The 27,986-nt window shown below is 47.6% G+C and overlaps 1 protein-coding gene and 1 long non-coding RNA gene across 8 annotated transcripts in view; both read right to left on the bottom strand.

The window, feature by feature from the left end:
* The window catches only part of NEO1 (neogenin 1), a 170,206-nt gene extending 160,946 nt beyond the window's left edge, over window positions 1-9,260 (bottom strand). For all 7 annotated transcript variants that reach the window (XM_039723089.1, XM_039723088.1, XM_039723087.1 and 4 more), the window contains exon 1: window positions 8,919-9,260. In XM_039723089.1, the coding sequence (XP_039579023.1) occupies window positions 8,919-9,033 (115 nt within the window). In that variant the 5' untranslated portion in view covers window positions 9,034-9,260. The remainder of the gene's footprint in view (window positions 1-8,918) is intronic.
* A 12,168-nt stretch (window positions 9,261-21,428) lies between these two features.
* On the bottom strand, window positions 21,429-26,305 carry LOC120508832. Its single transcript, XR_005629100.1, has 3 exons — window positions 25,570-26,305; window positions 23,978-24,119; window positions 21,429-23,894 (listed from the first exon to the last, which is right to left on the bottom strand). It is a non-coding gene; the product is annotated as an uncharacterized LOC120508832 (long non-coding RNA).
* Window positions 26,306-27,986: the final 1,681 nt, after the last annotated feature.

The following is a 27,986-nucleotide window of genomic DNA, read 5'->3' on the forward strand; positions in this document are numbered from 1 at the left end:
ACACTTCAAACAGAAGACAAGCCTTGTCAGATTCCAGAAAAGGAAGCAACTTGAGAAAATGATGGAGAGCTGTCCCACCCAAAATCTGTGGTGCAGTCTCTAAGAGCTCTTAATGCTAATGAAAATAGCGTCCCATAAAATGTATTAAATTTGCTGTTGCTGATGAGTAAGAACAGAGTGCTGTGATTTCAGGTGGAATCCCTGGCACTGCCCTTCACCACAAACAAGGCACAGTGCACTGCACCCTTACAGGGGCTGGCAGAGGTTGCTCTCTCACCCCATGATTTCTATCTCTGCATTACCAACATCTCCTTCAGTAACAAGGGGTAACCAAGACAAATCAAAACATTTTTTCCTTTGTCTGCTCTGCAGAACCACCAAGAACACAGCAAAACAGAGCCCAGGGCAGGCAGGGAGCAGTCTCCCACCTCCTGAGTACCCACCCCTCAGCTCCCTGCCAGCCTCCCAGGACATGCACAGCCCCAGCACTTCATTTCACCCTGAGAAAAACTGAGCAGTGTCATCCTGAGCCATTCAACTGACTCTGGGGGCACTGGTTTGGCTCCCAAGAATGCTTCCCATTTCCCTTCACAACCATACTGGCACACCCTATGACATTTAAATTTTTCTTACACTTCCAACCAGGTTTCCATGAAGTGCTGTCCTTACAGAATTTCATTATTGATACAGGGACAACTGTGGAAGTCCAGGCCCCAAAAAGCAACAGTACAGCTGTTAAAAATGATACACTACACAAGACAAGCATCATTAATTGAGGTTCCCCCTGCACTTCTGCAAGTGAGTGTATTCAGAGCTGTCAGGCCTCCATCCTTTTCTGAAACCACAACCTGCTGGGCAGTTTTGCATTTTTTTTTCTCAAGGCTAAGTATTTTAAGATGAAACCTGTAGCTTTATTCCCACTTCAGAACCAGACAAACAAATGAAATTTCAGCGTGGGAAAAAAAGCTACAAACCAAAGCAGTAATTAAAGCTGCACTGAGAATTCGTTACCAATCTGAAAATGAACTTTCATGAAACATTTGGTTTTCAATGAATTTGCTAATAAATAATGCACACCTTCTGAGAAAGTTTCAGTCTATAGCTCTGGAATCTATACGCTGTAATACGTAATATTAAAGATTAAAATGGTGACATGAGACACACAATGTTATTCTGCTCACAGTGCTTTTCATACTCCGATTCTATGCCAATCCCCACCCCCCAGAAAAGCAGTGGCAGCGTTCCCTGTGCCCGTGTCACCCTCTCCCTTCTGCCAGCACCAGAACTGATGCAGGCAGAAGAGCAGGGATCCGATCCAATTCTCTACATCCTCCACAAACACTCAGGAAAGCCAACGGAAGGGCACAGCACCCTCACTGCAGTGGCACTGCCAGCTTGAAACACTGAGGCTAAACACCAAAATAGGATTAACACTTGGCTACAACTTCATCTCGGCTGTGCTGCCTATCTGGCCAAGCACATTTCTAATGGAAGGCTCACAAATCGATAACAAAATACCTGGATTTTCTGCAAGGTGAGCACTGACAGCCCACCACTAAAAATTCCAATCCCAACAGCACTGGAGCATGCTACAAACTGCTGAGGTGTCCTACCACAGCAAAAATTGTTTCTGGATGCAGTTTTCTTTTATTTCCAGTTTTTTTATACTTCCTTCCTCGCCTGTTTTCAAACAGGAACATTTGGCTTTATAAATCACTTTTGGAAATATTTCATCTTCTTGTTAACACCCAGCCTTCCTCTCTGCTATGCACAACACTACAACAGCCATAATGTCAAGTAATTATTCAGTTATTTAAAAGACGTGTGGGTGTGGCACGTGGGGACATGGTTTAGTGGTGGCCTGGGCATTGCTGGGGAAATGACTGGACTCAATCTTGGAGGGCTTTTCCAACCTAAATGATTCTGTGATTCTTCTGATTATTTTTTTAAAGCAACATGACCTCTCTTAAAATTTTGAAGACAAGTTAGATTCCACTTCTCAATTTTAAAAGCCATGACAGGCCTAATGACTTTAATGACTTCTGGCAGCCTGTTCTACATTTAGAAGGAATATCCAAACACCTCTATTTGTGGCTCTCCCTTCCTCACTACAGTTACATGGTAAGGTTTCAATGCACGAACCACAGAGCCGTGTTAAGAGAAGATGTTCAGGCTCATTAACTGCAGAGGGAAGCCAAGAAAGATGAAGCTTATACAGGGTTTGACTCCATCTCAGTCCAAGTGGAAGCAAGCTGTGGGACAATTACACTGAGAACTAGGGAATGAAAAAAAACCTGGAAGCTGCCTCCAAGTGCTCAAGTCTGTTAGTGATGGCAGGAACACAAAGGTGGCTCTGCCAAAAGGAAGATGAAAGAGGAAGAAATGGAACCAACACAATCAGAGCTGGAGCTTTTACTTCCCAGACAATGTAGGGAGCAGTGCTGTATTATAAATACACAGTCTAAAATACAGAAAGATACTGTATCTATCCACAGTGTCATATAAACATGAAGACAAACTGAGATTTATCATGGCTCAAAATACCATCGTAGAGTACACAACAAATAAAGCAAAACTTGTCCAGAAAAGCACTCATTAAATGGCTGGAAACTCCATGCAGAACATGAAATAAATGGAAGCTGTAGATAAGCACAGCTCTCTTCAAAACCACATCAAGTCCAACTGAAATGTGTCAATAGGCAAGAAACAGCAGCTAAGGCTCCACTGGCACAGCCCTCAGGCTGTGAATGCCCAGCACACAGCGTGCTCTGTGCTGCTCACCCCGAGGTCAGCAGCAACACTGGACACATGTCACGAGTTAAAAACACATCAAACAAGATAAATTCATCAAAGTATCGTAATAATAACAGCTGACAACTGTGCTGCCTACTGACACATGCTCTGACCCAGTGTCACTAAACCTGACAGCTTCAAGACATCCAAGACAGGCAGCAGACAAAAACAAAGGTAAAATATATTTGCACTCCATAAATATGAGCTAGAATTAAACCCTTTTGTAAGTTACACAAATTTCTAAGCCAAAAAGAAAGTTAAAAAAACAAACAGATGGTAAAGTCCAACAGAGCTATAGTGATGAAGCGCTGAAACCCCAAAGGATATCAAGTACATTGGTGCCTACTAGGAGAGACAAAGTGAATTTTTAAGGGATCAGCAGGCAGAAGTACAAAAACATGGGGGTTTAAGGTAATAAAAAAACCAAAACATAATAAAAACACAGTAAGATTCACACCCGTATACATAACAATTAAAATCTGATCTAACTACAACAGACAGTAGTGCACAAATTCTTTGAGCAGACAGATTAATTGGTGGATAATTTAATCACAAAACTGCTTTCCCACTTTTAAAAGACCTCCAAACAAAACTGCATGACTAGACGATACCAAAAATTATCACCAAGCTGCCATGCTTTGATGAGACCCAAAAGAACCACATCATCAACAACAGTCCATCACATGAGCCAAAACCTCTGCAACGCACTAAGGAAAAGAGGATCAACAGATAAAAATGTACAAATGAAGAAATTCAGGCTAAGCAGAATATCTGAATTTCTTCAGTGGTAACCAGCACCAAGGCAGCTGCACAAACAGCTCCACAGCGAAGAAAATTCACAGCTAACATATGCAGAACAACACATTTTGAGGGGGAAAAAGCTCTCTCAACTGTACAATTCACTGTTTCTAAATCAACTTAAAACAAGATGTCTCACTGGAAAACCATGAAAACTAGAATGTCAGAGGAATAGGAAAATAAAACATTGTTATATGACTGAATGACATTCCTTCCCCAAAATGCCACATTCAGTCTTGGTCATATCACAAAAGCAAACCCAAAGCTGAACCAGGAAATTTCAGAGACTGGCAGTGAGAATCAGATGCCATAAAAAACCACCTAAGTTTATGTATTTGGACCCCAGTGAGTTCCCAAGGTGGGCAGTCCTGTCCAAACTGCACCTTTATGGATTTAACTGTAATTTCTTTCCTACTCATACACTCAATTCCAAAACATGCAGAAGCAACAAGTGGAGTGATAAATTTAGTGTTGATGCAAAAAAAAATTAAAAATTCCTTTAGAGTAATTTATTACTTTTCATTAAAATTAAACTTCTTCTCTTTTTGCACAAATCAAACAGCTTGTCCTTGTTACACACTCCAGGGAATTCCCAAAATCCCAAGAAAGTTGAGCAGCAGAACATTCCAATTCTTTCACTGCCTTCAGTAAGGGCAGCTTTAATGAGGAAAAAAATATATTTTAACTGATGCAAAAAGGATTTATCATAAATTGATAGTCTGCTTATTTTGTAAAATTAAGATACTCCTCTGCATGAATACTAAATGGTAAAAACTCTGGAAATTAAAGCACCTAATAGACCACATAAAGCAGGCTTTCAGTTTTCCTCCCGAACCCTGCAACTGTACACATACAAATCAGGCTTATCTATTTATATGGAATTAATCAGGATTACCACTTTCATCTTGGCAATTTCACTGGAGGACGAAATCAATAGCACCCAATCAGTAAAATATGACTGTTTCCACTGCGCTGAGGCATTTTCTCTATTAAGGACTGTTCTGCCTTTTTAAAAAATCAATAGCCTCAGGCATTATGTTTCAATATGGGAGACCCAGAGGGGTATTCTGGCAGGACAATCCAAGCAGCACCCAGCGTTTGAGGCAGCTCTCCCCTCTCAGCCCAGAGGAGCAAACACAGACCTGTGCCTCCATGGCCATTCCCAGAGGCTGCACTGAGACTCTGGAGCTCTCGGGGGATGAACACCTAGTCCACAACCCTTGAAGGAAGGTAAAAAAACCCCTCTGGATCCAGCATGGAAGCTGCAATCTGGGCCCTGCAGCCACTGAGACCCCTACAAACCAGCTAAGCCAAAGTGGAGTTTCCCTCCACCAAGTGACATCCCCAACACCGAGTCCTCACGGGAAACCAGCACTAACTAGTTACCAGCAACAACTCCAGTTATACCTCCTCATAGGCAATGCAAAGTGCATTTAAACATCCTGCATCTATGAAACCACTGCATGTTTAAAAAAGTTGGCTACAAACATTTTACACACCAAATTATCTCCATGAAACTGGTGATGACAATAAAATTTGCTTTCAAACGCCCCGTGACGCTCAGGCTGATTTTGCCCAAGTTAAATGTTTTTATGGCTTGAAAGCAAAACTTAAGCAGAATCTTGCACTGCTCCTTGTGTAGTTTTCCTAAACTCCCACTCCATTTCCTCACTCATTTATTATCAGTCTCCTCCTCTTGGCCACGCAACAAACCCCAGTTAGGTGCCTACAGAGTCCTTAGACTTCTGTGACAATCTCTGGCTGAAGGTTAACCTCGTGTAAATCACAAGGGCATTTTATCATCAGGAACAACCAAATACTCTTATTTGTATAAGGAAATATCTACCATATGTAACTTCCTTACTTACACTGATAAGTTAGCACAAGGTAACTAAGCCAAGCTTTTTTTTTTTTATGACACTTTTTGTTTGCTGCTTTTCACCGTGATGAACATTAGGCACAGGTGTGTACACACCTGACAACTCTGAAAATGAAGTGTTAGTTTATTAGGAAAGCTTCATAAGCCAGTCGAGTAATTTTCTTAGACGACTAATAAACATGCAGTGCAAAAGCCATATGCAACCTGTCCATATGGAACAGGAATATCAAGCAGGGAGACCGGTGCTTAACTGACTTGGGACGTAACCGAGACCTGAATATTTCTGCTCTATTTTTAACTTGGGATATAATTAGAAATAATCAAGCAGCACACACCAAACAGAAACAAATGACAACCTGCTGTTTCTAGGGGCCCCAGCTGATCTGTGCTGCCATCCTTAGCTTTCCATACCCCCGTCACTCCCCAGGAGGAGCATCCCTGGCAGCAGCACCTGGATGCACTTCCCAGCCTGCTGCTCACAGACCCCTTCAGTTCTGGGCTCCTCCTGCAGCTCCAGGCCCACCAACTGCTAACTCTGCTCTGCTGGGACTTCCCAAACCAGCAGTTTGTCCTCTGAAAACAAAATACATATCGATTCCAAGGACTTCAAGAATACCAGGGAGAGACAGAACAAATTTCCTGCTTCTGAATAATCTCATTTGCAATCTTAATGGTGTATACAGGCTATCACAGCTCTCCTATTAAAATTAGGTGACACTAGCTTCATTTTTATTTCTAATAATGCAATCTATATAGATCCAAGTTTTTATGCTTATCTCAACTGTTACAAACAGTTATAGGAGGCAGGATTTAGCTTAATTTGATGCTTCTTCCTGATTTGTTTTATTCCCTCAGCTAAGTGAACTGTTGTCCCAATTCTAAAATCAGCAGCTCATCTTGCCTTATCTGCAGAGCAACCAACTAGACAGGAAAACATACTGATGTTTGCAGATACACAAATAAATTAAGTTATACAGTTTTCTCCTAAAATAATTCAGCTGCACTCTTTTCTTCTTCAGAGAGCCATGATGAGCTATTTATAAACAGGATCAAATGTCCCTCCAACACACATGACTCCATACAAAGAATATGGGCTTCCAAATCTGCAACTTCTGCTCATTTCTGGCACTTTTAGCCACACCAAAATGGGGTGTTTCTGCATTAAAACCCCTTGATCTGGACATAGCAAGCAGCACTTCAGCCTTGACAAGGAGAGCTGTGGGTCCCACAGCCAAAGCTCTACCTGGACCTACAAACTTGGTGTTCCTCTGCTTCTCCTGCCCCCAGCATCAGCCCAAGGAGGCTCTTCCCAGCGTCCTGAAGAGATCAAGCTTCACCAGAGCATGGAACAGAACACAGCACTACCCCCCTCACACCTGAACTCCAACACGAGAAACCATGAAAGTTCCTTTCATGCCGTGGAACATCTGCACCCAGCTCACTCTGCTACGAGCACCTGCCCATATAAAAGTATGTGGAACATCCCATATTTAAGAAAAACTACTAGCAATTAGATGGGAAATAGTGTGAATTAAAATGAACTCCATCCACTGCACATCCTCTTTACTGAGACAAAGAACTCAGAGAGCCTTTCTCCCTTTCCTGTAAGTAACAGGAACAAACACCCTCGATAGGGAAAGCCCAGCTCCTGGTCCTCCCCAGGGATCCCACAGGACACATCCATGGACACAGCACAAAGGCACCTTCCACAATAGAGAGAGAACTTCCAAGATTTCCACAGTGATACTCCTAAATTCCTGCTCTGATAAACAGCTCCAGTGAAGGTTTTATTCCATATCACTTCAGCACATCACCCCCCCTCTGCAGACTTCATTCACATATTTGGCTCCAACAGACAGAACTTCACCTACTAATTTGATTTCCTCAAACAATAAAAGATTATTTTAAACTAGCAAAGAGAGACTAACACAACCATAAGACCACTGTGCTGTCAGGCGAGCAGGAATATCAGAAAAGAATCACCACGTGGCAAGATTTTACACATAACCAAGTAACTTATCTGTTACACATGTTCTGCAGATTTTTGAGTCAAACTGCAGTATTTTTCAAAAGAAAAAAAAGTCTTCAGATCTGGAATCTGCAAAGTTTGTACTGTGTAAGAGGATAAATAAAAATATTCTCTGTCAACAGGAGTCAGCACATGGTTCCATCAGTGGTGTCCAAGATGAGAACCACCGTGGAAGATCCTGCCTAATGTGACTGGAAACAGAACAATCACACCATTTAATGTCAGAATTCAACCATTCTTACTTTCCCGAATTGCTAACAAGTTGCTAAAAAACGCTCATTTGACCAGCAGCTTTTTCCATGTTCCACTTGCGCAGAGCTCTCTCTTAAAATACCAGGATTCAATCAACCTACAGGGGGTATTATTTTTTTTTTTAATCCCAGCACTCAGCATTCAAGACCAGATTTTCTTTCAAGCATCCTACTAGCTTATTGCTGGCAAGAAGGAAATAAAGAAGTTACTTTTTAAAGGCAGCATTTGGCATAACGAGCAGATAACATCTCTGCAAAGCTAAGAAGGCTTCTGTGGTATTAATGGTCTCATGCAAGGGCTTTTGAGAGAGCCTTCTCCTGCCTCACCTGGGCGAGATTACGTTTTCCGTAGCCTATAAAGAACCAGGATTCAATCATGGACCATTAAAGACAACAATGGTAAAAGGTGTGAGAACTACCGCGGCTGAATCGCTGCCAGACCGCTCATTTCTGGGCTACTGCGGCAGTTCCCAGGCAAGTTCCTCTCTCTCCACAGGTTGCCGGTACCGAGTCCGCGCCGCTTCCAGCAGCCCTGCCGAGCCGGGGCAGAGCCCGCCGGTGCCCAGCTGCCCTCGGGGGTGAGCGGCAAGCCCGCTTCCCCTCAGGTGTGCCCTTCTCTCCTCATTATGAGCACCAAGCCCGCTTCCCTTCAGGTGTGCCCTTCTCTCCTCATTAGTGAGCACCAAGCCCGCTTCCCCTCAGGTGTGCCCTGCTCCCCTCATTAGTGAGCACCAAGCCCGATTCCCCTCAGGTGTGCCCTTCTCTCCTCATTAGTGAGCTGCAAGCCCAATTCCCCTCAGGTGTGCCCTTCTCTCCTCATTAGTGAGCACCAAGCCTGATTCCCCTCAGGTGTGCCCTTCTCCCCTCATTGGCGAGCTGCAAGCCCGATTCCCCTCAGGTGTGCCTGGCTCCCCTCCCCGGTACCAGCGAGCCGGGAGCACAGGTGGGTGAAGCGTTCAATCCCCCCACAGACGGGGCTCCAGGTGTCCCTTGCTCGCGGGGAGGCACCGCCGGCGCTCCCCGAGGCTCGCAGTGGCCCCTGCTGGTGCCCGCGCGGGGGGAGCGGAGCAGGCTCAGCCCCTCGGCACCGCTCGCCCTGCCGGGGCCGCCCCGGGCCCCGCCGCCCCCCGGACCCTCCGCGCCCGCCGGGATCCCGCCGCGCTCTTACCCGTCAGGAGGCTCCGGGAGCCGCTCCGCGCCGCGGCGCCGGTCGGTGCGGTCTGCGCGAAGAGAAGGGCGATGCACAGGGAGCCGAGGAGCCGCCGGGCTCTCCGCGCCGCCATCGCTCCACTCCCCGCGCCCGGCAGCCGGGCTGCACCCAGCGCCAGCCCCTCCCCCGGGGGGGCTCCTCCTGCCTTCCTTCCCTACCGGGCGGGCTGCGCGGAGGCGGCGGAGGGAGAGCGGCGGGCGGGCGGAGCGGCCGCGCTCCCTCCCTCACTCCATCGCGGGCCGGGCTCCGCCGCTCGCTCGCTCCGTCCCTCCCTCGCACGGACCCCGCGGGGCGCGCGCCGCCTCCCGCCCACCCCCCTCCGGTCAGGCCTTCGGTGCGAAAAGTTCGTGGGTTTTAACGCAATAAATCCATTTTTTTTCAGTTTTCCTGCACCGGCCCAGCATGGGTGCGGGACCTGCGCGTTTTCCACGCGTAAAAACATGGAAAAGCAGACGGTTCGGCACCAATCCGCGTATCCCCGCTATGTGGCGAGCCGGAGGGTGTGGGGAGAGGGAGCCCTGCTCTGCCATGGTGCTGGTTATCAGCAATCCAGAGCCGCCCAGAAACCCGAAATCGAGCTAAACGTAGAAAAATAACTTGTGGAAACTTGTTTTCTTGGGGAGCGACTCTGCTGCTCTGTTTGGGATGTCGCCTCTCCCAGTAAACATGCTTCTCAAAGATAAAAAACGTGAAGAAAAGGCCAGACATGCTCCGAAAAGGCAAATGTAATGTATTTTCATCCTCCTGGGGGTAATTAGTTTTATACAGCATTTGCCATTCAAATCCAAATCACTGGAATGCTGCATCGTTCCAGCCCTACTGCCAGATCCAGTCTCCTTAGAAAGGACACAATAAAAGCTATAAATATACATTCCCCCTTCAGTAATCATATGGTGTGTACCCTGATATTTTTTCCATCTCAGTTTGTTTCCCACTAAATTATATTTTTACAATGCACACTGTGTTCTTGCTCATTTTATTATTGACTAATTGAATCATCTCTTTCAGGGCATAAATTACATGGGACCAGGGCTGGAGGTAACCAGGAGAGAACCAGACCCCAAGGGCACTGCAGGACATGAAACATGGGTACATCCCCTGCAAAACATGTTGCAAAACATTTTAAAACGAATTTTAAATAATTTGTTCCAAAAATCCAGGCTTTTACGCTGGTTGTGAGACTCCCATTAAGGAAAGTTTCCCTTGATAACCTCGGTGTGTGTGGCAAGGGTGTCCCTCTTGTTGCAGGCAGCTCTATATTCCCGTGAAATTCTTCTTGATCCAGCGGGATTTGCAGATTTGTTTATGGAGAGGGTTTTGTGCGAGGCAGAGGCTGGCAGAGTGTGCAGTGCCCCAAATGCAGGTGTGGATTTTGCCGTACAGGGATGCACACAGCGAATTAAACGCTGACGTGACTGCAGAGCACCAGCTAATACAGGTGTCTGAGGCGTCTCTCCTTGTGAAGCTTGCTTCATTATTTTATGTTTCTGTCAGGAAACAGGGGGTTTGGCCACTAAAAATATCCCGGGGCATTTTCACAATGCAATAATTACCTCCTCAGAAGGATGTTTGGGTTTCTCCAGCTTACCCTTGCCGAGCTACGCTGCTATCTGATATGCCACAAGGATTACCAGCAACCAGCTGCAATTTATCCTGAAAATGGAAGCGGTGATTAAAAGGCAGGACTGGTAGTGTAACTCCTATTAAAACTGGTTAGCAATTCCCATCATAAAATCCTGCCCTCATTCACGTTTAATAGGGCCAGACTAACCACTGGGCTGAAATTTAGGCATCTGAAGTTCATACCTTGGGTTAAATTATAAACATTTCTCCTTCTGTTCCTTCTGTCAGGGATTTTCTAGTCTGAAAATGAGAGTGGTCACTTTGCCAGAGGTGTTCCCTCAAACCCCACTATAAAAACCCCCCAGAAAGTCCTGCTGGTTCTTGACAGGGGCTTCCTGGCGCTTCCAGTCCCCAGCAGCTCCATCCTCATCACAGCCCAGGGCTGTGGGATCCGAGCTGGACCTGCAGCCCCAGTTCCTGGCTGCTCTGGACCATGCCATGCCTTCAGGTAGGAAGGGCAGACCCATCCTTCCAGTCTTCTTGGGAAACACAGAGCAGGAAGCTCCTTGAAAAACACACAGGGGACAGGAGCTGGGTCTGGGACAGGTAAGCTGGCAGGCACAGAGGCTCTGGAGAGAGACATGTTCTCCAGGGTGGTGAAAGGGAATGAGGAGCCAGAAGGAAAAAGAGGTCTGCCTGGAGGGAGGGATAAAGCAAAGCTCATAAGAAGGAGTCTGGAAGGCAGGCTGCTGGGAGAAGCCTTTAAACCAGAGTGGAAATGGGAGAAGTTGCTGGGAGGAGGACGTGCAGCCTGGCAGGACTGGGAGCTGTCCCTGTGCTCTGGTCACGGTCTGAGGGAGAGCTTGCTGGGCAAAGGGGATCAGATGAAAGAGCTGGAGTGGGGCAAGGGAAAAGGGCCCCAAGCTGGGTGTGGGGAGCAGCAGGGCCTGTGGGAAGAGGGAATTCACTACAGATAGTGATGTAGTGATGGGAATGACAGAAACTGGGGGAGGGAGGCAGAGCAGAAAGGTGAGCATTTGGGAGTGGGAATGAAGACCACCTGGAAAACAGCAGGCACCTGAAATACACTGAGAATGTACCTCACCCCTGGAGTGCTGGAGCTTGTGCCAACCTTGACCTTCCTCACAGAGGGAAATTTCCACATTGCTGATGGCCTGCATCGATGTCAACTCAGCATTACATTACTGGGGTTATCTCTACTTGGGAAAGAAGTACATATTCAATAAAGCACCAGCACTCAGGCTGCACAGTAACACACTCCCCAGTTATCAAACACCAGGATAAAGGCAGCCAGTGCACGAGGATATGCCAGGCTCAGACACTGAACCAAGGTCAGGGAACCCAGGCAAGCGCCTCAACAACCTCCACCTCATTTACTGCAAAAATCAGATGTAAGTATTTTATGCACCTTGGGAGGAACTGCTGGGCAAGCAAGCATAGTGCTGTGGGTGGGGCAGGTGACTACTGCTCCCAGAAAGGATTTTTGGCCTCTGGAATCTGTGGGATGCAAAGCAGAGTCCCTAAACAGAGCCTGCCCAGTGCTGCACTAATTGTGCAGTCAGCACTGCCCAGGTGCCTGGGCTGACATTTTGAAGCCTGACTTGCAGAAATGAAGAACTCTTGCAGATAAATCTGCAATAACTGAGAATTTATACAACTTCTGACTCAATTAGATGCCTGGCCATGTTCTATTTTCTGACAAAATCAGGCCATTGAGTATTTCTAATTGGATCTCTGAAATGAAAAGATATTTTTTACTATTCTGTCTGTACACCCGAGTTCCTCGTCTGTAAAATAAGGGCAACACCAGTTCTCACTACAGTGTTGAGAAAATGAATTAGAGTTTGTGAAGCACTTGGATACCATAGTGATGAGTCCCATGGAAAAGCTCGGGAGGAAATGAATAAATCTGTCTTCAGAACAATATTTGAATAGTCTGCTGTAAATAAAGCACGGGCCACACAGTGAACAGCGAGGAGAAAATAAAATTATTACTTAGTGAGCACAGTCTATTCTGTACAATGAGTGAGGCCAGGAACCTGTTGAAAGAACAGCGTGTGATCTAATTAGAATTAAATACTGTATCATAATGCAAATGCATGGAAGGGACAAATTACAGTTGCATAGGCCACCTTAATGTTGGTATTTCTAAACTTTCAGACTCTTGAATTTAAAAAAGAACTCCACTGTTAGGTGCAAAGGTGTAATACACATCTATAAATGATTTCCTCGCCCTTTAATAGTGGGAGACAATATATTTACCTCCTCTACCTCAGCCACTTAAGTGGAAAAAGTGGTTTTCTCCTCTTGGAGATATCTCAGCCTTACAGCCAAGATTTAACGCTGTCATTCACACGTTGACGTAGAGATTTAAATCCAAAATTTACCTATTTTGGGAGTCTGTGCACGATCATCAGAGACAGACTATTCTCCAGAGAGAGAGCCAGAGGAGGACCTTCATTTCAGTGATTAAAATTTTGTGTTTTGCTTGGAGTGCTTCCCATTCCGAAGCAGCCCCCTGGTTTTGGTGCAGAGGCAAGGTTATGGAACAACAACTCCCCTGATCTTTGCGACTCCTCAGTCCCGAGGCTACACTGAGCTTTCCCAGCTCCTGCTGAGACTTGGAGCCGCTTCAGAGCGGCTGGAAATTGCACTGGGTTATCTGTCGCCCGCAAGAAGGGTGATGGAATTAGGATTGCACTGTTCAGTGCCACTCTGGTCGTGCCTCTTTTTCTCATCGTGATTTCTCTATTGCTTAGCAGGATGTGAGGTGACACTCAATCGTTACACCAATTTATTGTTATCCAGAGAATATTCCGTTACCAGGCATCCTCTGGCAGCTGGTAAAGGCAATTTGGGATGAGAAGGGGCTGCAGCACAAATAAAGACGTGGCTCGTTAAGTTTAAGACTTAGAGCTATGAGATACCTTCAGCTTAACCTGCTGTGCTGCCTCCCTTGTGTGAGGCATTGCCTCCATCCATGGGCAACATCTGGCACATGGCCTGTCTGATTATTCCCAATCTCCATCCTGATTCCAGCACCAGTGCCTAGCAAGGTGTGCTGTCTTTCATCCTTCAATAGCGGCTAGATTTATTTTTTCATTTATTTTTTACATTTATTGGTCACAGATGTGGTTTTGCAAACTGCTCTGAGGTTAAAAGTCATCCTCTGCACTTTGTCCAGCAAATTCTAGGTTAGCAGGTCATATGCCAGAAACCCTCCAAGCCCAGCATATACTTCTGGCATTCCTGAGGTCAACAGCAGCTCCAGCTCCTCACGGGAATCAGGGAGGGTCATAAATGGAGGCAGACCTTCCAAACACTGAGGTGAGTTTCCTGAGATGGCTGAGAGGAAGGTGGAGCTCTTTGAGTGCCAGGTGACAGAGTCTGAAACACAAACCAGGCAGTTGGTGTAAAATGCTTTTAAAGGCTTCCCTTGCTGAGCAAGGGACTGCTGAGGTCTAATCCAATATTTGTTTATTTAGGGTTTTCAGAGGTAGATGGAGGGATCCTAGAATCCAAAATGCAGGGTTTACTGGAATCCAATCCTCAATTTAAAAGAAAAGGATAATGTATTTGTTATCAGGAAGTGCATAATGATGTGGGATATGGGTCTCTGGGTATGCAGAAGGAGAGAAATGCAGGTAACCTCCAAGGGGAAAGGCTGATGTTACTGCAGTCAATGGGACTTTTGTCATCCATGTCAGTAGCATGATTTCATCTCTGGAAGCCTGTCATGGCATGACACCATGCCACAGGTGCTCACAGTGACTGCATTTTCCTGTTTTGGTGGTTGTCATTAGTCCTTGTTCTCAGATGAGATCATTACTGGGGACACACTGACCACTTCATTCTGCTTCCCCACCGTCCATGCCCTCACTTTTCCAGTGTCCCACATCTCCCTGAGCTACAACAACTGATCTTTGGACTCAAAGACTCTGCACATCCAGTAAGAGAGGAGACAGATGGTCCATGCCCTCTCGTGCAAACAGGATCAGTCTCCTCTGCATCTTAAAAACCACAGAAGCCAGGCAAGGATTCCAGGTGGTGTTTATCCCAAAGCTTTTCCAACAATCCCACAAGAATGTTAATTACTGACACCAACAATCTTGTTCTCATTCATATAATGGGAGTGCCTAAAGGTCTTACCTGAGGTTGTGTTAGACACCGTAGGATCACACAGGAAAAGTGCAGAGGGTTTTAGTCCAGGGTATCCTGACAGGAAGTCAGAGCCATGGAGAGGTGTTGGAGGTAGAGCCAGCAGGGCCACCTTGCACATCTTCTGAGTCCCAGTGCTCTCTGTAAACACCATCACGTTTTCTCCTGTGCCAGGGGAAGGGAGTCTGAGAGAATTCAAAGTGAGAGGAAAACTGTGGAGAGGAGAAGGGATAGGAACAAAAGGAAAAGAATTGATGCTCAGGACACAGAAATGGTCATTTGCCTCTAGGCTTGGGAAATCAAAGAAATAACATTAGACCAACAGCAGAGGATGCCTGGAAAACACAGCCCATCACTCCAGGGATCCCAGCACACCTCAAAACCTCACCTCTGCCCATGGCAGGAGCCAACAGCAGCACAGCCTGGCCCTTTGTGTGTGATACCTGAAAGGCCAGCTGAGGTGTTGGGTCATACAGCTGGAGTCACATGTGTGGGGGAACTCCTGGAAATGGAAAGAAAAGGCCTCATTATCTGTGAGAGATACAAACAGATCAGCCAGAGTTAGATGAGAAACTCCACATAAACCTTGAGACCAAATAGACTTGGCTGTTGTGTCAACACCTACAACTGCCACAAGTGTCCTTCCTTTTGGTCTGCATCTCAGACTGTGATTTTAGGTGTTTAAAACTGAATATACAGAAACAATGATTCCAGGAGTCATTGCTTGGACATGGTGGCTGAATTGTCCCTCTGCTTTAAATGGCAGGAACTGGAGGCACAGAGTGCTATTAGAACATTGAGATGGAAGGGTAAATATGAGCAAAATTACCTCAGTTGCTAATTCAACAATTCAAAACCAGTCATTGCTATGATGTAGTGAAGACAGGGACAATGAGCCACAGAAACAGGAAGGAATGAAGACATTGGACAATAGGTTGGGACAGGGACAGAGTCCTGTTTGCTGTAATAATCTTGTTCATGCATTCTCAGACAGCCCTTTAAAGTTATAGTTTTGGCTTTGCTTCCTCCAACTGGAATGCTCAGACAAACCTCATCATTCTTTCAAATGCTATGAAGGAATTTCCTATAAATATAATGGATTTTTCATAGAGGAAATATTGGACTTCTTAATTTTTTCCATGTTGTCTGACAAAGGAACGGGCTTGAATGGTTGTAAATTAAACTTTTCAGAACAAGACCTGGTTTACAAAGGGCTTCCATTCCACAAGTTCATAGTGTGCCACACTCATAGTGTGCCAGAAGGATGCCTGGAGCCCTGGCAGATGCTTTTGCCACAGGATCTGTGCACTGTGATCATGGTGCTTCCCAAATCACCTTCCTGCCAGGAAAGGTTGTGCTCCAGCACCTGGGCATGCTGCAAAAGTCTAGACAAGACCTTGGTGATGTAGCTGTCAGAGGAGAGCATGGAGGTCTCTTCCCAGAGAGCAATAGCAGGGTGCAGCCCTGATTTGCTAAGGAGAGAAACAAGTTTCTGTTTCTAAGGAGAGAAACAAATTTTAAACCAGCAATTCTTGGTTTAAAAGCAGAGTTATTGACTTGTTATGCATATGTTCTATTTTTAAGTCATTCTAACCTCCTGCAATTCTTAAGCATCTCTGAAACTGGGGTGGATTAGCCAACATTCCTTCCTACTGTGACCAGTGCAACCTCTTACAGTCTGACTCTTTCTCAGCTGCAGGACTGAGCAATATGTGGACACGAGGACAGTTTAAAAAGCAAAGAACACACTTTGTGCCAAGGAATGGTGCTGTACTGAGAGCTCTGGCAGTGAAAATGTGGGCAGCCTTCAGACAGGTGAAGAGTCTGACTCCTCAAGCTCCAATCTGACACTTCTCACAGATATTCATTTCACTTTTTTTGCTGCTGTTTAAACTTCCCTTCAGGGCAGCACTTCTGCAAAACACCACCTTTCTCCCACCTTTCCATGCTCATCCCAGGGGACTGGTGGTCAAAGTCAGGAGAGCAAACCAGGGGCTCTGATGGGATGTGGAACATGGGTGATGGAGCTGTGAGCCCTCAGATCTCCCTGACAGGTCTGGGCACTTGGCACATCAGGATTGCTGGGTCTGCTGTCACACAGGGGTTCTACCACTGGTGTTATTCCCTCAGCACCTGAGTGACAGTTTAAAGTAAAATTACATGAGTGCTACAGGCTGCAAGCCCTGCCTGAGCCCTGAAGTCAGACGACCTGAAACAACAAATATGCCTGGATAGCAGTTCCCTAAGAAATGTCATCCTTCCACTGCTGCGCCGTTCCTCCTAACGGAACCTGACGGGACCTATCGACTGCAGCGGAACTTATTGATTCTGGGAAATATGAAATGTGTCTCAGAGAGGTCAGAACGTGACTCTGTGTCCAAGGGAGACAATAAGGTGTTCAGAGGCACTGAACAGGGCAGAGGGAGCAGCAGGAAATGAAAGGTGGGGAGTTGACTCCAGCAGGGATCGGTGGGGTTTGAACACCGGCGCCCCAAGGCGCTGATCCAGGTTCCTTGTGAGCAGAAACCACCACAGTGTAAATGTTGCCCGGGCTGTTGCTCCACCTGCTTCCCTCTGCACTAATACACATTTTTTAAGGGATGCTCTTAGAAGGACCAAAAGTTGAAATGCATTTCCTCCTCCCATAGTGGAAGGCACGTGCTGGCAGGGGAATCTGGGAGGAAAATGCTCTTATGGTACACAGGCAATGGACATTTTGTGCACAGGCAACATGCCTTCACATTCCCAGAGGAATTCAGCTAAAAAACATCACTGCCAGAAACTGGAGAGAATTCAGATGCTTGGAACAAACTTATATTGCTAAAGGTGGGGAATTGGTCAAGAAAGATGTTCAGGCTATCTGAAGTTGTTACCTGAAATGTCCTTCGTTTCTGAAAGCACAGAAGTGTAGGTATTCAACAAAAATCAATTTCTCAAAAAGACTCTCCTTCCGTGACCAAAAACCTTTGGTGAGGGCTGAGAAGAAATTGAGGTTTGTGTCTGTATCACATGGACATTTTGATTCCACAAAGCAAAGCAATGGTATTTTTCAGCCGTGAGCCCTTTGAGGCAGGTAACAAATAACAGAGATTTGACAGAGGGAGAAAAGCTTTCTCACAAATCTCCTGTTTTCCCAGTCCCAAAGGGCTGCAGTCTGCCTCTGACCCCTCTTCCATGCTGCTGCTCAGTCCATCATCTGTTGGGTTTGTGTTTTCAGATGGGATTCCAGCATTTTCCTGCTGACCTCCAGCAATCAGTAGCACTCAGCTGCACCTTCTGGGGTGTCATTGCAGTACCCACCACTCCTGAGGCTGCCAGGACATTCTGGAACCACTGCCTTTGGAGAAGGCAGCACAGGGGACCACAAGGAATGGTGTGACTGACATTTGTTTTTATGTTTATTGCTACTACTGCTGTTAACGTGTGTTGTTTTTTTTTTCCTAAAGAGCAGAGTTCATGAATTATGCTCAGCTTAAAAAGAAAGCTGTAGAAAGTACCAATGAAAGAAAAAACTCTAAACACTCCTATTCTCTTATTCTCACTTTTTTTTTTTTTTTTAAGGTTCTGCATCCAGTTTCAGGCAAATGCAGCAGTGCCTGGGGTGGTACCTCCAGAAAGCTCCTGAAGAGGCACCTGCTGTGGGAAGGGAGCAGTGGGAGCTCAGACACAAGAGCAGTGGGCTTGCTGTGAGCAGTTTCTGCACCAGGGAGAGGAAGAACTTGGTCTTGTTCCTGGCTACAGGTGGCTCTGACACATGAAAGGTTTCACTAATTCTCCGTCGAGACCAGTGGATGGTGGCTGTCCTGTTAGAAGTGACTAAGGTAAGAGATCTTGCACTTCACCTAAAACTGACACCAGAAGAAGGGAGGTTTAGATGGGATATTGTAAGAACCTGTGTCTGATTTAGTGCCATACAACAGGATATTGGGAAGAAATGCTTGCCTGTGTTTGGTGCTGAGGCCCTGGCACAGGGTGCCCAGAGCAGCTGTGGCTGCCCCTGGATCCTTGGAAGTGTCCAAGGCCAGGTTGGACAGCTCGTGGGAGGTGTTCCCACATGTGGCAGGAGGTGGAACAAGGTGGTCTTAAAGGTCCCTTTTAACCTGAACACTTCTGGGATTCTGTGATCAACAATGTGAGAATGCCAGCACAGCCTGGAACAAATCCCTGTTCAGTGTTCCTGGGTGGGTGGGGTGACACTGCAGCAGGAGGGTGCAAACCACAAAGATAAGTGAATATTCAAGTTGTACACCAATTTACAAACTTCTAGGAACTTGATTAACCCCAACAAAAAGCTACAGGCAGACTTTGGGGATTGAGCAGTGACACTGCTCTAAGTCAGCTCCCACAGTGGGGATTTTCCCTCTGACCAAAGAGCTCCCTTGTTCAATGTATGGGGAAACACAGACAGCAAAAGAGATGGTGGGAAAAATCAGCAGCATTTACACTTGTGTTGGAAAGCCTTGTTCACATCAGAACACCCTCCCCATGTACCTGAACAAGAGAATGGGGATTTTTAAAAACAGGAAAACCTGCACAGGGTACTCAGTAAATCTGAAAGGAGAACACCCACCTTAAAGCTTAACTCCTGTATGGAATTCTTACCTGGAGTGCAGTTGACACCAGAGGAAAGGGTGAAAAGGCTTACAGCTCTGAGAGAGATAATGACAGAACTGACAGCAGTGGACCCTGCTGGGTCACCAGAGAAAGGGGCAAAACACAACCCTTTGTGATTACAGTCAAACACAAATAAATATGTTGGAAAAGAACATCCTCTATTTCCTGCAAGCAGTAAAGTTTGGGGGGAAATGGCCTATGACAAATATTTTTCTCTGCTGGAGGCAGCAGCAGGGCTCTGACAGGCACGTTGGAAAACAGACCATACGTTTGTGCATATTCAACAGCCCCACTGGGAGACATCATTTCTCAGGCTGCCATTGGGGTTGTGTTTGGCACTTGAACTGTTTCGGGGGCTTTGATAGTCCAGGATCTGTGTAGAGGATGTTTTGTTCTGAGGGAAAAGAGCACAAGCACATGACCAGAAGCTCTGATCAGCTATTGAAAGACCCAGACCAGCAGAGCTCAACAACACAACTCCTTTGTAATGGAAATGCCATACCTAGGCATGAAATTAGGAAAGCAATGTGTACAAGCTGGTTCTGAGAAGATTGAAATCATCCCCAGTATTCCTGCCCAGCAGAAAGGGATGCAAAGTTAAGACACCTCTGAGTGGTGAAGTGTCGACCCAATTTAGCTGCCCAAGCAATCAATGACAGATCTTTATGAGTGTTCAGGAGCCCTAACACACAGATCTTCCCAGGGAAACTGAAAGGAGCTAATTAATAGCCCAGATAAACAGAATGAAATGCAAAGCTGGGCATAGATCTTTCCAGCCCAGTGCTGACTGTGCTGAATTCTCTCCTTGCACTCCCAGCTGACCCCAGTGAGGCATCAAGATTAATGCTTATACAAAAAGCTTTTGCTCTCCACTTTTTGTAAAGCACTTGCAGACTCTCTACTGGAGTGTTTCACCTGGCTGCAATTAGAGATAGTTTAGTCTTGACTTACAGACTTAGCTGGGTGAAGTTTTGCTCTCCCCATCCCGCTTCCAGCACCCTGAAGTGATACCTCTCTGTCTTTGCTGCTGTGGCTGCTATCCCCTAAATAACTGAGACTGTTTAACTCCAAATTGCTCAGCTCCACTCATGGCACCTGTTTGCAGTGTGCTTTGGGACCCTCTGGTGCCCCAAACTGCAACAAGGTGGTGATGTCACTCAGAGTTAACACACAAACCCTGGGCAGGAGATGTTGAAAAGTCATGGGAATCCTCCTTGTTCCCAAGAGGTGCAGCACAAGGGCCCTCAAAGGAGCTTTAGGAGGAGTTCCAGGGCTGGCCTTGAACGTGGGATACTTCCTGGACAGCATACTTGGGGTCATTTGTCCTTTTCAAGAACAGGTTAAGAGATGTGAGCTTGCTTTGGGGACTGGGCTGCTCCAGCCATGGGACACTTGGACAGCCCAGCAGAAGCAGCTCCTGCCCTCTGCCACCAGACTGAGGCCATTTTGATCCAAGTATTTTAGGGAGAAATACCAGTCAGTCTTGTCAGCAGGAAAGGTCTGTCAGGGAAGACATCCCTTCAAGTGCTTGGAGATGGCAGAGGAAGAAGTTAAACACTGAGGGTTAAGAGTGTGCCTTGCACAGGCAGATCCTGCAGCAGGGAAGGCCAAGAGCAGGTTTTCCAGGATCATGATTTTGGACTAAGGTGCCTAAATTTTGTGTACATTTCACTTCAGACTCTGCTTGGATGCAGCCTTAGATGTCTCTTGTTTTTCCAGTGGAGAGCAGCAATACTTCCATGGTGTTTCCCAGTGTCACTGCTAAGCTAGTGATCCCTCTTCAAGAGCCAGGGTGGAAGGTACAGCACAAAAATGTCTTCATTTTTTAACTAAAGTACGGTGAAAGAGGACATCAAATAACAGCATCAGCCTGAGACCACTGGGAGGATTCACAGAATCCCAGAATGGTTTGGGTTGGAAGGGACATTAAAGTTCATCCCATTCCACCCCCTGCCATGGCAGGGACACCTCCCACTGTCCCAGGGTGCCCCAAGCCCCATCCAGCCTGGCCTTGGGCACTGCCAGGGATCCAGGGGCAGCCACAGCTGCTCTGGGCACCCTGTGCCAGGGCCTGCCCACCCTGCCAGGGAGGAATTCCTTCCCAATATCCCATCCAACCCTGGGGTCCAGAGAAATGTGAGATGCTTGAGAAAGGTAAATCTCGGGCTCCAGGGCTGCAGCTGACCTTGATTTCACTCCTCAAGTGAGGAGCTCTCCTGGCTCCAGATGGAGCCTTTCTATGTGGAAGCTAAAGATCATTAAAACCTTCCAGAGGGCAACAGCCAACATTCCCCTTTCTCCCAGCTCCCACTTCCTCACACACCCCCTTGACTGAGGAGAAGGAGCAGATTCTGCTTGGCCTGATTTGGAAGGGAGAGACAAACTCCATTGGGAGGGATCTGGAGTTATCCAGCTGCACCTCAGTCTTTCCTGTCCCATCATTCTAGTGACCAAGAAGTCCTGGAAAATAAATAATATTTGTAATTGTTGGGTTATTCCTCTACACAAATGTAATCTTTCTATCAGTGCTGTGCAAAAGGACATGCAGAGAAAACAGGAATGTTCTTGGGATTGGAGACCAGTGGGCAGAACATTTTTTGCAGGCCCACACAAAACTTTTGGGTTGTCCCAAGCCAATGTCCCAGAAGGACATCAGAGTCAGCACTTTCACTGCTGAAATTACCCACAGCCAAGATAAATACATGAAATATTAGTGGGAATATTGAGAAATAACAAAAACTGGTGCAGAAACCACGGTGGAATGTGCTCGCAGGGACGTGCACAGGCACAGCCTGTCCAAGGGACTTGTGGTCATCCACGGTCCTGGCTCACAACCTACAGCCATTCCCTGAAACCTTCCACCAGCCTGAATTCCTTCTGTACAAAGAGAGTCTCATGGCCTGTTTTAAAGCTCTAACAAATTCATTTTGGTTCAATTTCAGCTTCTCTCCTGGACTACCAGGCATTTGGGAAGCTGTGAAGGTCATACCATCATTGTGGGAGAGAAAACTGTTCCCCTGTGACATCCCCCTTGCTCTGTGTCCACAAACCCCAGGGTCCATCACACAGCCTTAAGTCTGCATGCAAAGAGCCAGCTGGAACCTCTGGAAACCTGGAATGCTCATGAGATTGAGGAAGGGGGAAAGCACAAGCACTGGCCCCTTCTCCAAAAGCTGCACACCAAGATCCCAAATCAGTTCTTATTCCAGCACTCAGGAACTCAGTGGAGTCAGAGCTCTGGGATTTAACTGCTGCTGGAAAAGGAGGAAACTCCTATTTGAATGCACAAAGATTGTGAGTTTTCTTCCTCCACACCAGTGGAAGTTTAATCCAACAGGCCCCTTGCTGTGTGTCCAGTGGCCTGGTCAGCACAGGTGAGCACAAATCCAGTGGAAAGACGTGGGAAAACAGCCTGAGCTGGAGATGTGCTCACATAGCTTCATTTAGATCTTTCCTGATGGGAGAATTGAGAACCAAAGATGTTCCCACCAAACCTACTCATCCAATTACTGGAGCACTTTGAAAACGTGATACGGATCAGAGGAGCAGCCTGCGCTTTTCCCAGGACACAACAGCAGTGTGCAGACACTGCACTTTTGGGAAGCATCAGGAACCAGACACAGGAGCTTTGTGGCTTTTCTTCATTGGTTCTGACTTGCTCTGACTCCTCACCTGCTCACCATTAGCACCCCGTGGTGCAGTTGTGTTTGACATCCCTGTAACAGCCCCTGATTTATATGGCCTCGCACAATCCCTCCTCCTCTGTGCAGCCTTGGGAGCAGCAGAACAGACATTCTGAAATGGAACTCCTTTGAATCAGTCACTGCCAAAGGAGCAGACACCTTCAAAGAGCATTATCTTTGTGAATCAAACTTCACCCTTCCCAAATGATCTCTTTTTTTTAATGAAATGGAGCTTTTGGGGTTTGGCAGAAGTGGACAAATACTCCAATGGGCAGACTTAAAAAAAAACAGGTGAAAGCATGACTGAGATTCAGTCACAGAATAAAAGAGAGAAAGGATTCAGGGAGAAATCCAATGTGCTACATTCATCACTCACTCATTCAATTACAAGCCTTTGAGCAACTGTGCAATGAAGGGAATTCAAGCTCCCCATTTTATGGTGTACCTCTGATGCTTTTCCACATGGCACTGCAGGAGATGAGCCGTGCTCCTTTCTGTACCCATTCTCCACAGAAAATCTGCAAATCATCACCACTGATGTTCCCTAATTTAGAATCCATGTTCCAACGTTCTCTGCCTCCAAAGCATGGTCACCACTGAATGCCCTGCTTGCTTTAGGGATGTGGTTTTCCTTTGGTCTGATGGGAACACCATGATTATGTGCTGCACGTGCCAGAGAGGCAGGGCTGGGTGGGGAAGGAGAAGGGAGGCTTCAGCTCACAAGTGGTAGTACCTATTTTTGGCTCCCAGAGCCAGGCTGTGCTTCTCCCACTCTGTTTGGATGCTCCAACACATTTCACTGGAGATGTCACCAATCCCAGGCAGTCACGACAATCTGGGGTGCTGGGATTCAGCCTCGTGGGGGTGGGAAGACAAGCAGCAATTTTTCTGAAGTCTGTGGCAGGAACAAATGGATTTGTGGTGACTGTTATTTGAATATCAGTATTTAGATGAGGCTATTTTTCAGTCTGAACATACCATTAGAACACAGGAGATTACTCCTGGAGCTTCCTTCCACCTGGCTGCAGGGGAACATCACCTCTTCCTAAACCACCAGGGTGAGGTTTTCAGATCTGCTTAAATATCTTGCAGAACCAAATGCCCTCTCGCTCCTCACTGCCTGGGACACATAAAACACAAAATACAGTCTCCTGGAGTGAATTATTGTCCTGAGTGTGTTTTACATACCTACAGTGCTTACTGGGGGTGCACAGGATTTTCCCAGAACTCCAAGTGCTACAGTTCCCACTGTTGTTAAGTGACAACTTATTTACAGCCCAGAATTCTGAGGCAGCACAAGCCAAGGTCTCTGCTCACATCACCTGCTGCAGGTACCCCCAGAGGTTGTGAGAGCCTCCCCTCTCCATGGCTGTGCTTCAGCCAGGTGAAGGAGGAAGCTCAAAAACTCTCCTGAAACTGAACATTTGACCTGGGCACCTCAGTCTGTGCTGGAGGGGCTCCCCACAAGCAGGTCACCCTGTTCCTGCCCCCAGCACCCTGCTCCTGCCCCCAGCAGCCTGCTTCTACCCCCAGCACCCTGTTCCTGCCCCCAGCAGCCTGCTCCTGTCCCCAACAGCCTGCTTCTACCCCCAGCACCCTGTTCCTGCCCTCAGCACCCTGTTCCTGCCCCCAACAGCCTGTTCCTGCCCCCAACACCCTCTTCCTGCCCCAAATACCCTGTTCCTGCCCCCAGCACCCTGTTCCTGCCCCAAACAGCCTGTTCCTGACCACAGCACCCTGTTCCTGTCCCCAGCACCCTGTTCCTGCCTGGCACCATGCCCTCAGCCCTGCAGCACTGAGCAGCTCCTGCCCCCAGCAGCCTGTTCCTGCCCCCAACAGCCTGCTCTTGCCCCCAGCACCCTGTTCCTGACCACAGCACTCTGTTCCTGCCCCCAGCACCCTGTTCCTGCCCCAAACAGCCTGTTCCTGACCACAGCACCCTGTTCCTGTCCCCAGCACCCTGTTCCTGCCCCCAGCAGCCTGCTCCTGTCCCCAACAGCCTGCTTCTACCCCCAGCACCCTGTTCCTGCCCCAAACAGCCTGTTCCTGCCCCAAACACCCTGTTCCTGCCCCCAGCACCCTGTTCCTGCCCTCAGCACCCTGTTCCTGCCCCCAACAGCCTGTTCCTGCCCCCAACACCCTCTTCCTGCCCCAAATACCCTGTTCCTGCCCCCAGCACCCTGTTCCTGCCCCAAACAGCCTGTTCCTGACCACAGCACCCTGTTCCTGTCCCCAGCACCCTGTTCCTGCCTGGCACCATGCCCTCAGCCCTGCAGCACTGAGCAGGGAGGGGACACAAAGCTGCGGCTGCCCATGCCTGGAAGTTTCCAAGGCCAGGTTGGATGGGGCTTGGAGCAACCTGGGACAGTGGAAGATTCCCTGCCCATGGCAGGGGGTGGCACTGGATGAGCTTTGAGGTCCCTCCCAACCCATTCTGTAATTCCAAGTCCAACAGGATCCAAGGGAAGACAAGGCAGAGGGTGGGGAGCTCAGGCATCTCTGATGCCAGCCCAGTGCTCTGGGGAAGTGGGGAACCAAAAGCCAGCCCTGTGGGCCAGTGCCTCACCCACCAGAGGATCAGCTTTCCTTTCTTCAGCTGCTTTTCTTCATTCTGTTCTCCTGCAGCACCCTGTGCTATGGAGTGACAGAAACACGTAACAGCTTCTCCAAACACAGTTATCTTTAGAAATGGAACTGCAAAAGAAAATGACACCATGTAGACACTGTAAAAAGCAAGCCTTCACTACATTAAAAAAAAAGAAGTTACATTCTTGATCAAGGAACAAACTGGTCTGAATAGTCACAATCACATTTTACAGCCATGTAACTCTTTTTATCTTTTTCTCTCCCAACATCTGAAGAAGATGAACATCTGATTCCTTTATGTGGGAATTGCTTAAACCAGCACTGGGAGAAAATACGCAGTTGGATATTGATCTGAAAAGATGGAGCGAGTTCAACCCTGAGTTAATGGTCCTGGATTTTGGACAGGGGCTGACAGAGCTCAGCCCCTCTCAGGACCAGCCCCAGCCCGAGGCTCCTGCAGCTCCATTCTTTTCAGCAAAGGTTGGCTGAAGGAGCACAGCACCATTTTATTTAATCATGGTTGGAGTTCTCATATCCACAGGAAAAAAATCCTGGGAGCAGAGTGTATTTCCATGATCAGTGCATACAGAGTGGTATAAAATGTCTGCACCACTTCTTTCCACTCCAGCCTGTGCCTTTGAAGTCATGGTAACAGCTTTTGGATCCCAATCCTCTGATGAGACTCCTTGATTTATTAGGTAAAACATCTGGAAAAAATGAGGACTTGTGGCAGTGTAAATCCTCCAGCAGGAGCGGAGAGAGGTTTCATCTGAGCAGCCCTCCTGTCCAAGGCAGGAAAGGCGAGCCCTGGCCACTGGCTGAGGGTGCTCCCAGGCTGCAAAGCTGCAGCCGGGCCCTTCCCGTTTCACCAGGGGCCAAAAGCAGCTGTGAGCAGAGGAATGCCCAGCCCGGGCAGCTGGGGCCACGCCAGCCCCTGCTGTGGTGTGCAGGGTGTCACAGCAGGGCTGCCCTGGCAGCACCACGGAGCCCCTGCTGTAAATCCCGAGGTCTGGGAGCACTGGGGTGTAAATACCTGCAAATACCTGCCTGTCCCCACACAGGAACAGGCACCAGCCAAACCACTGCCCGGGCCCTGCCCAGAGGGGCCTTGGGGTGACTCTTCCATCCCATAATTACAACCAGGGAAAGTTGGAGAAGAAAATGGTTTGGAAGGAATGAAGCCCGTGCAAGTAACAAACAAGGTGACACGCACTTTGTGAGGCAGATTGCTTCTTTTAGGTGACATGCACTTCGTGAAGCAGATTCCTTCTCTTATTTGGAACCACCCTGAGGTAAGAAAAGAGGAGAGAGGGAACAGCAGGAGCAGCTTGCTGTGCTTGGGAGTTGGGCTCCATGCAGGGTGTGTGGTGGGCAGACACGTGTGAGAGCACACGCGTGTGCATCCGGCCTTGGGCACGTGGGGGCAAAGGTACAAATCACCCAGGTGCTTAACTCACAGTTATTTATTTACTCTTTGCCTTCTCCACACAACAACCCAGGTTCCAAATTTCAGCGCTGACACTCTGGGGAAAATCCCCTAAGAACCATCCTTTCCCAGTTATTTTCCTATCTAAATCCCTCTTCCAGCAATTTGAATCACACAGTTCAAACACCAGCCCTGATGCCAATGGGGCTTTTTGGAGGGGGCGTAGGACTGGCAGAGGAGGGGGAGTTTGGGGAGTATTTTTTTAATCAGATAAATTATTGCTGGGAAACCAGCCACTTCTCTCCATTCAATTTATACTCTATGGGGAATCCATCTAATACCCCTGCTCAGAGTGTGAGGCAGGACCAGCGAGATGCTGCATCAAACCAGGGAGGGAGACAAAAGATGGGATGGAGTGCAGGGAACGAACAAACAGCAGGAGGAAAGGGCTCTGGAAAAGCCTGCAGAGAACAGGGAAAGCCAAGGGATGTGTCTGCAGCTTCTCAAACAAGGGAGGAGGGGAGAAAATGGATTTCTCTGCTGGCAAATTGGAGCAGGCTGGAGCATGGGCAGAGTGGGATGGTGTGGGGTGGGATGGGATGGGGTGGGATGGGATGGGATGGGATGGGATGGGATGGCATGGCATGGCATGGCATGGCTCAGAAACACAAGGAGCTTTTCACCTGCAGGGAGGTGGCAGCTCCAGGCTGGATGGAGGGTCCGATCAGGCTCTGCTTGAGTTTGCAAAGTGAGTGTAGCAATTTCCCATTTCCCATTTCCCAGTGGAACTGGGAAGCTGCCAGCTCACCTGACTGCTGTATTTGGAAGTGATGAACGCTTTGCTGGCTGGCAGAGAGAAGGCAAGGCTGGGAACAGAGACAGTTTGCAGCACTGGGGTTCCAGCCGTGCTCACAGGGCAGCGTGTCTGGGAACCTTGCCCTGCTGTCTGGCATTCCTCTCATCCCTGTTTGTGCT

The sequence above is a fragment of the Passer montanus genome, unplaced genomic scaffold, assembly GCF_014805655.1.
Source record: "Passer montanus isolate IOZ18808 unplaced genomic scaffold, ASM1480565v1 scaffold5, whole genome shotgun sequence".
Taxonomy (NCBI): domain Eukaryota; kingdom Metazoa; phylum Chordata; class Aves; order Passeriformes; family Passeridae; genus Passer; species Passer montanus.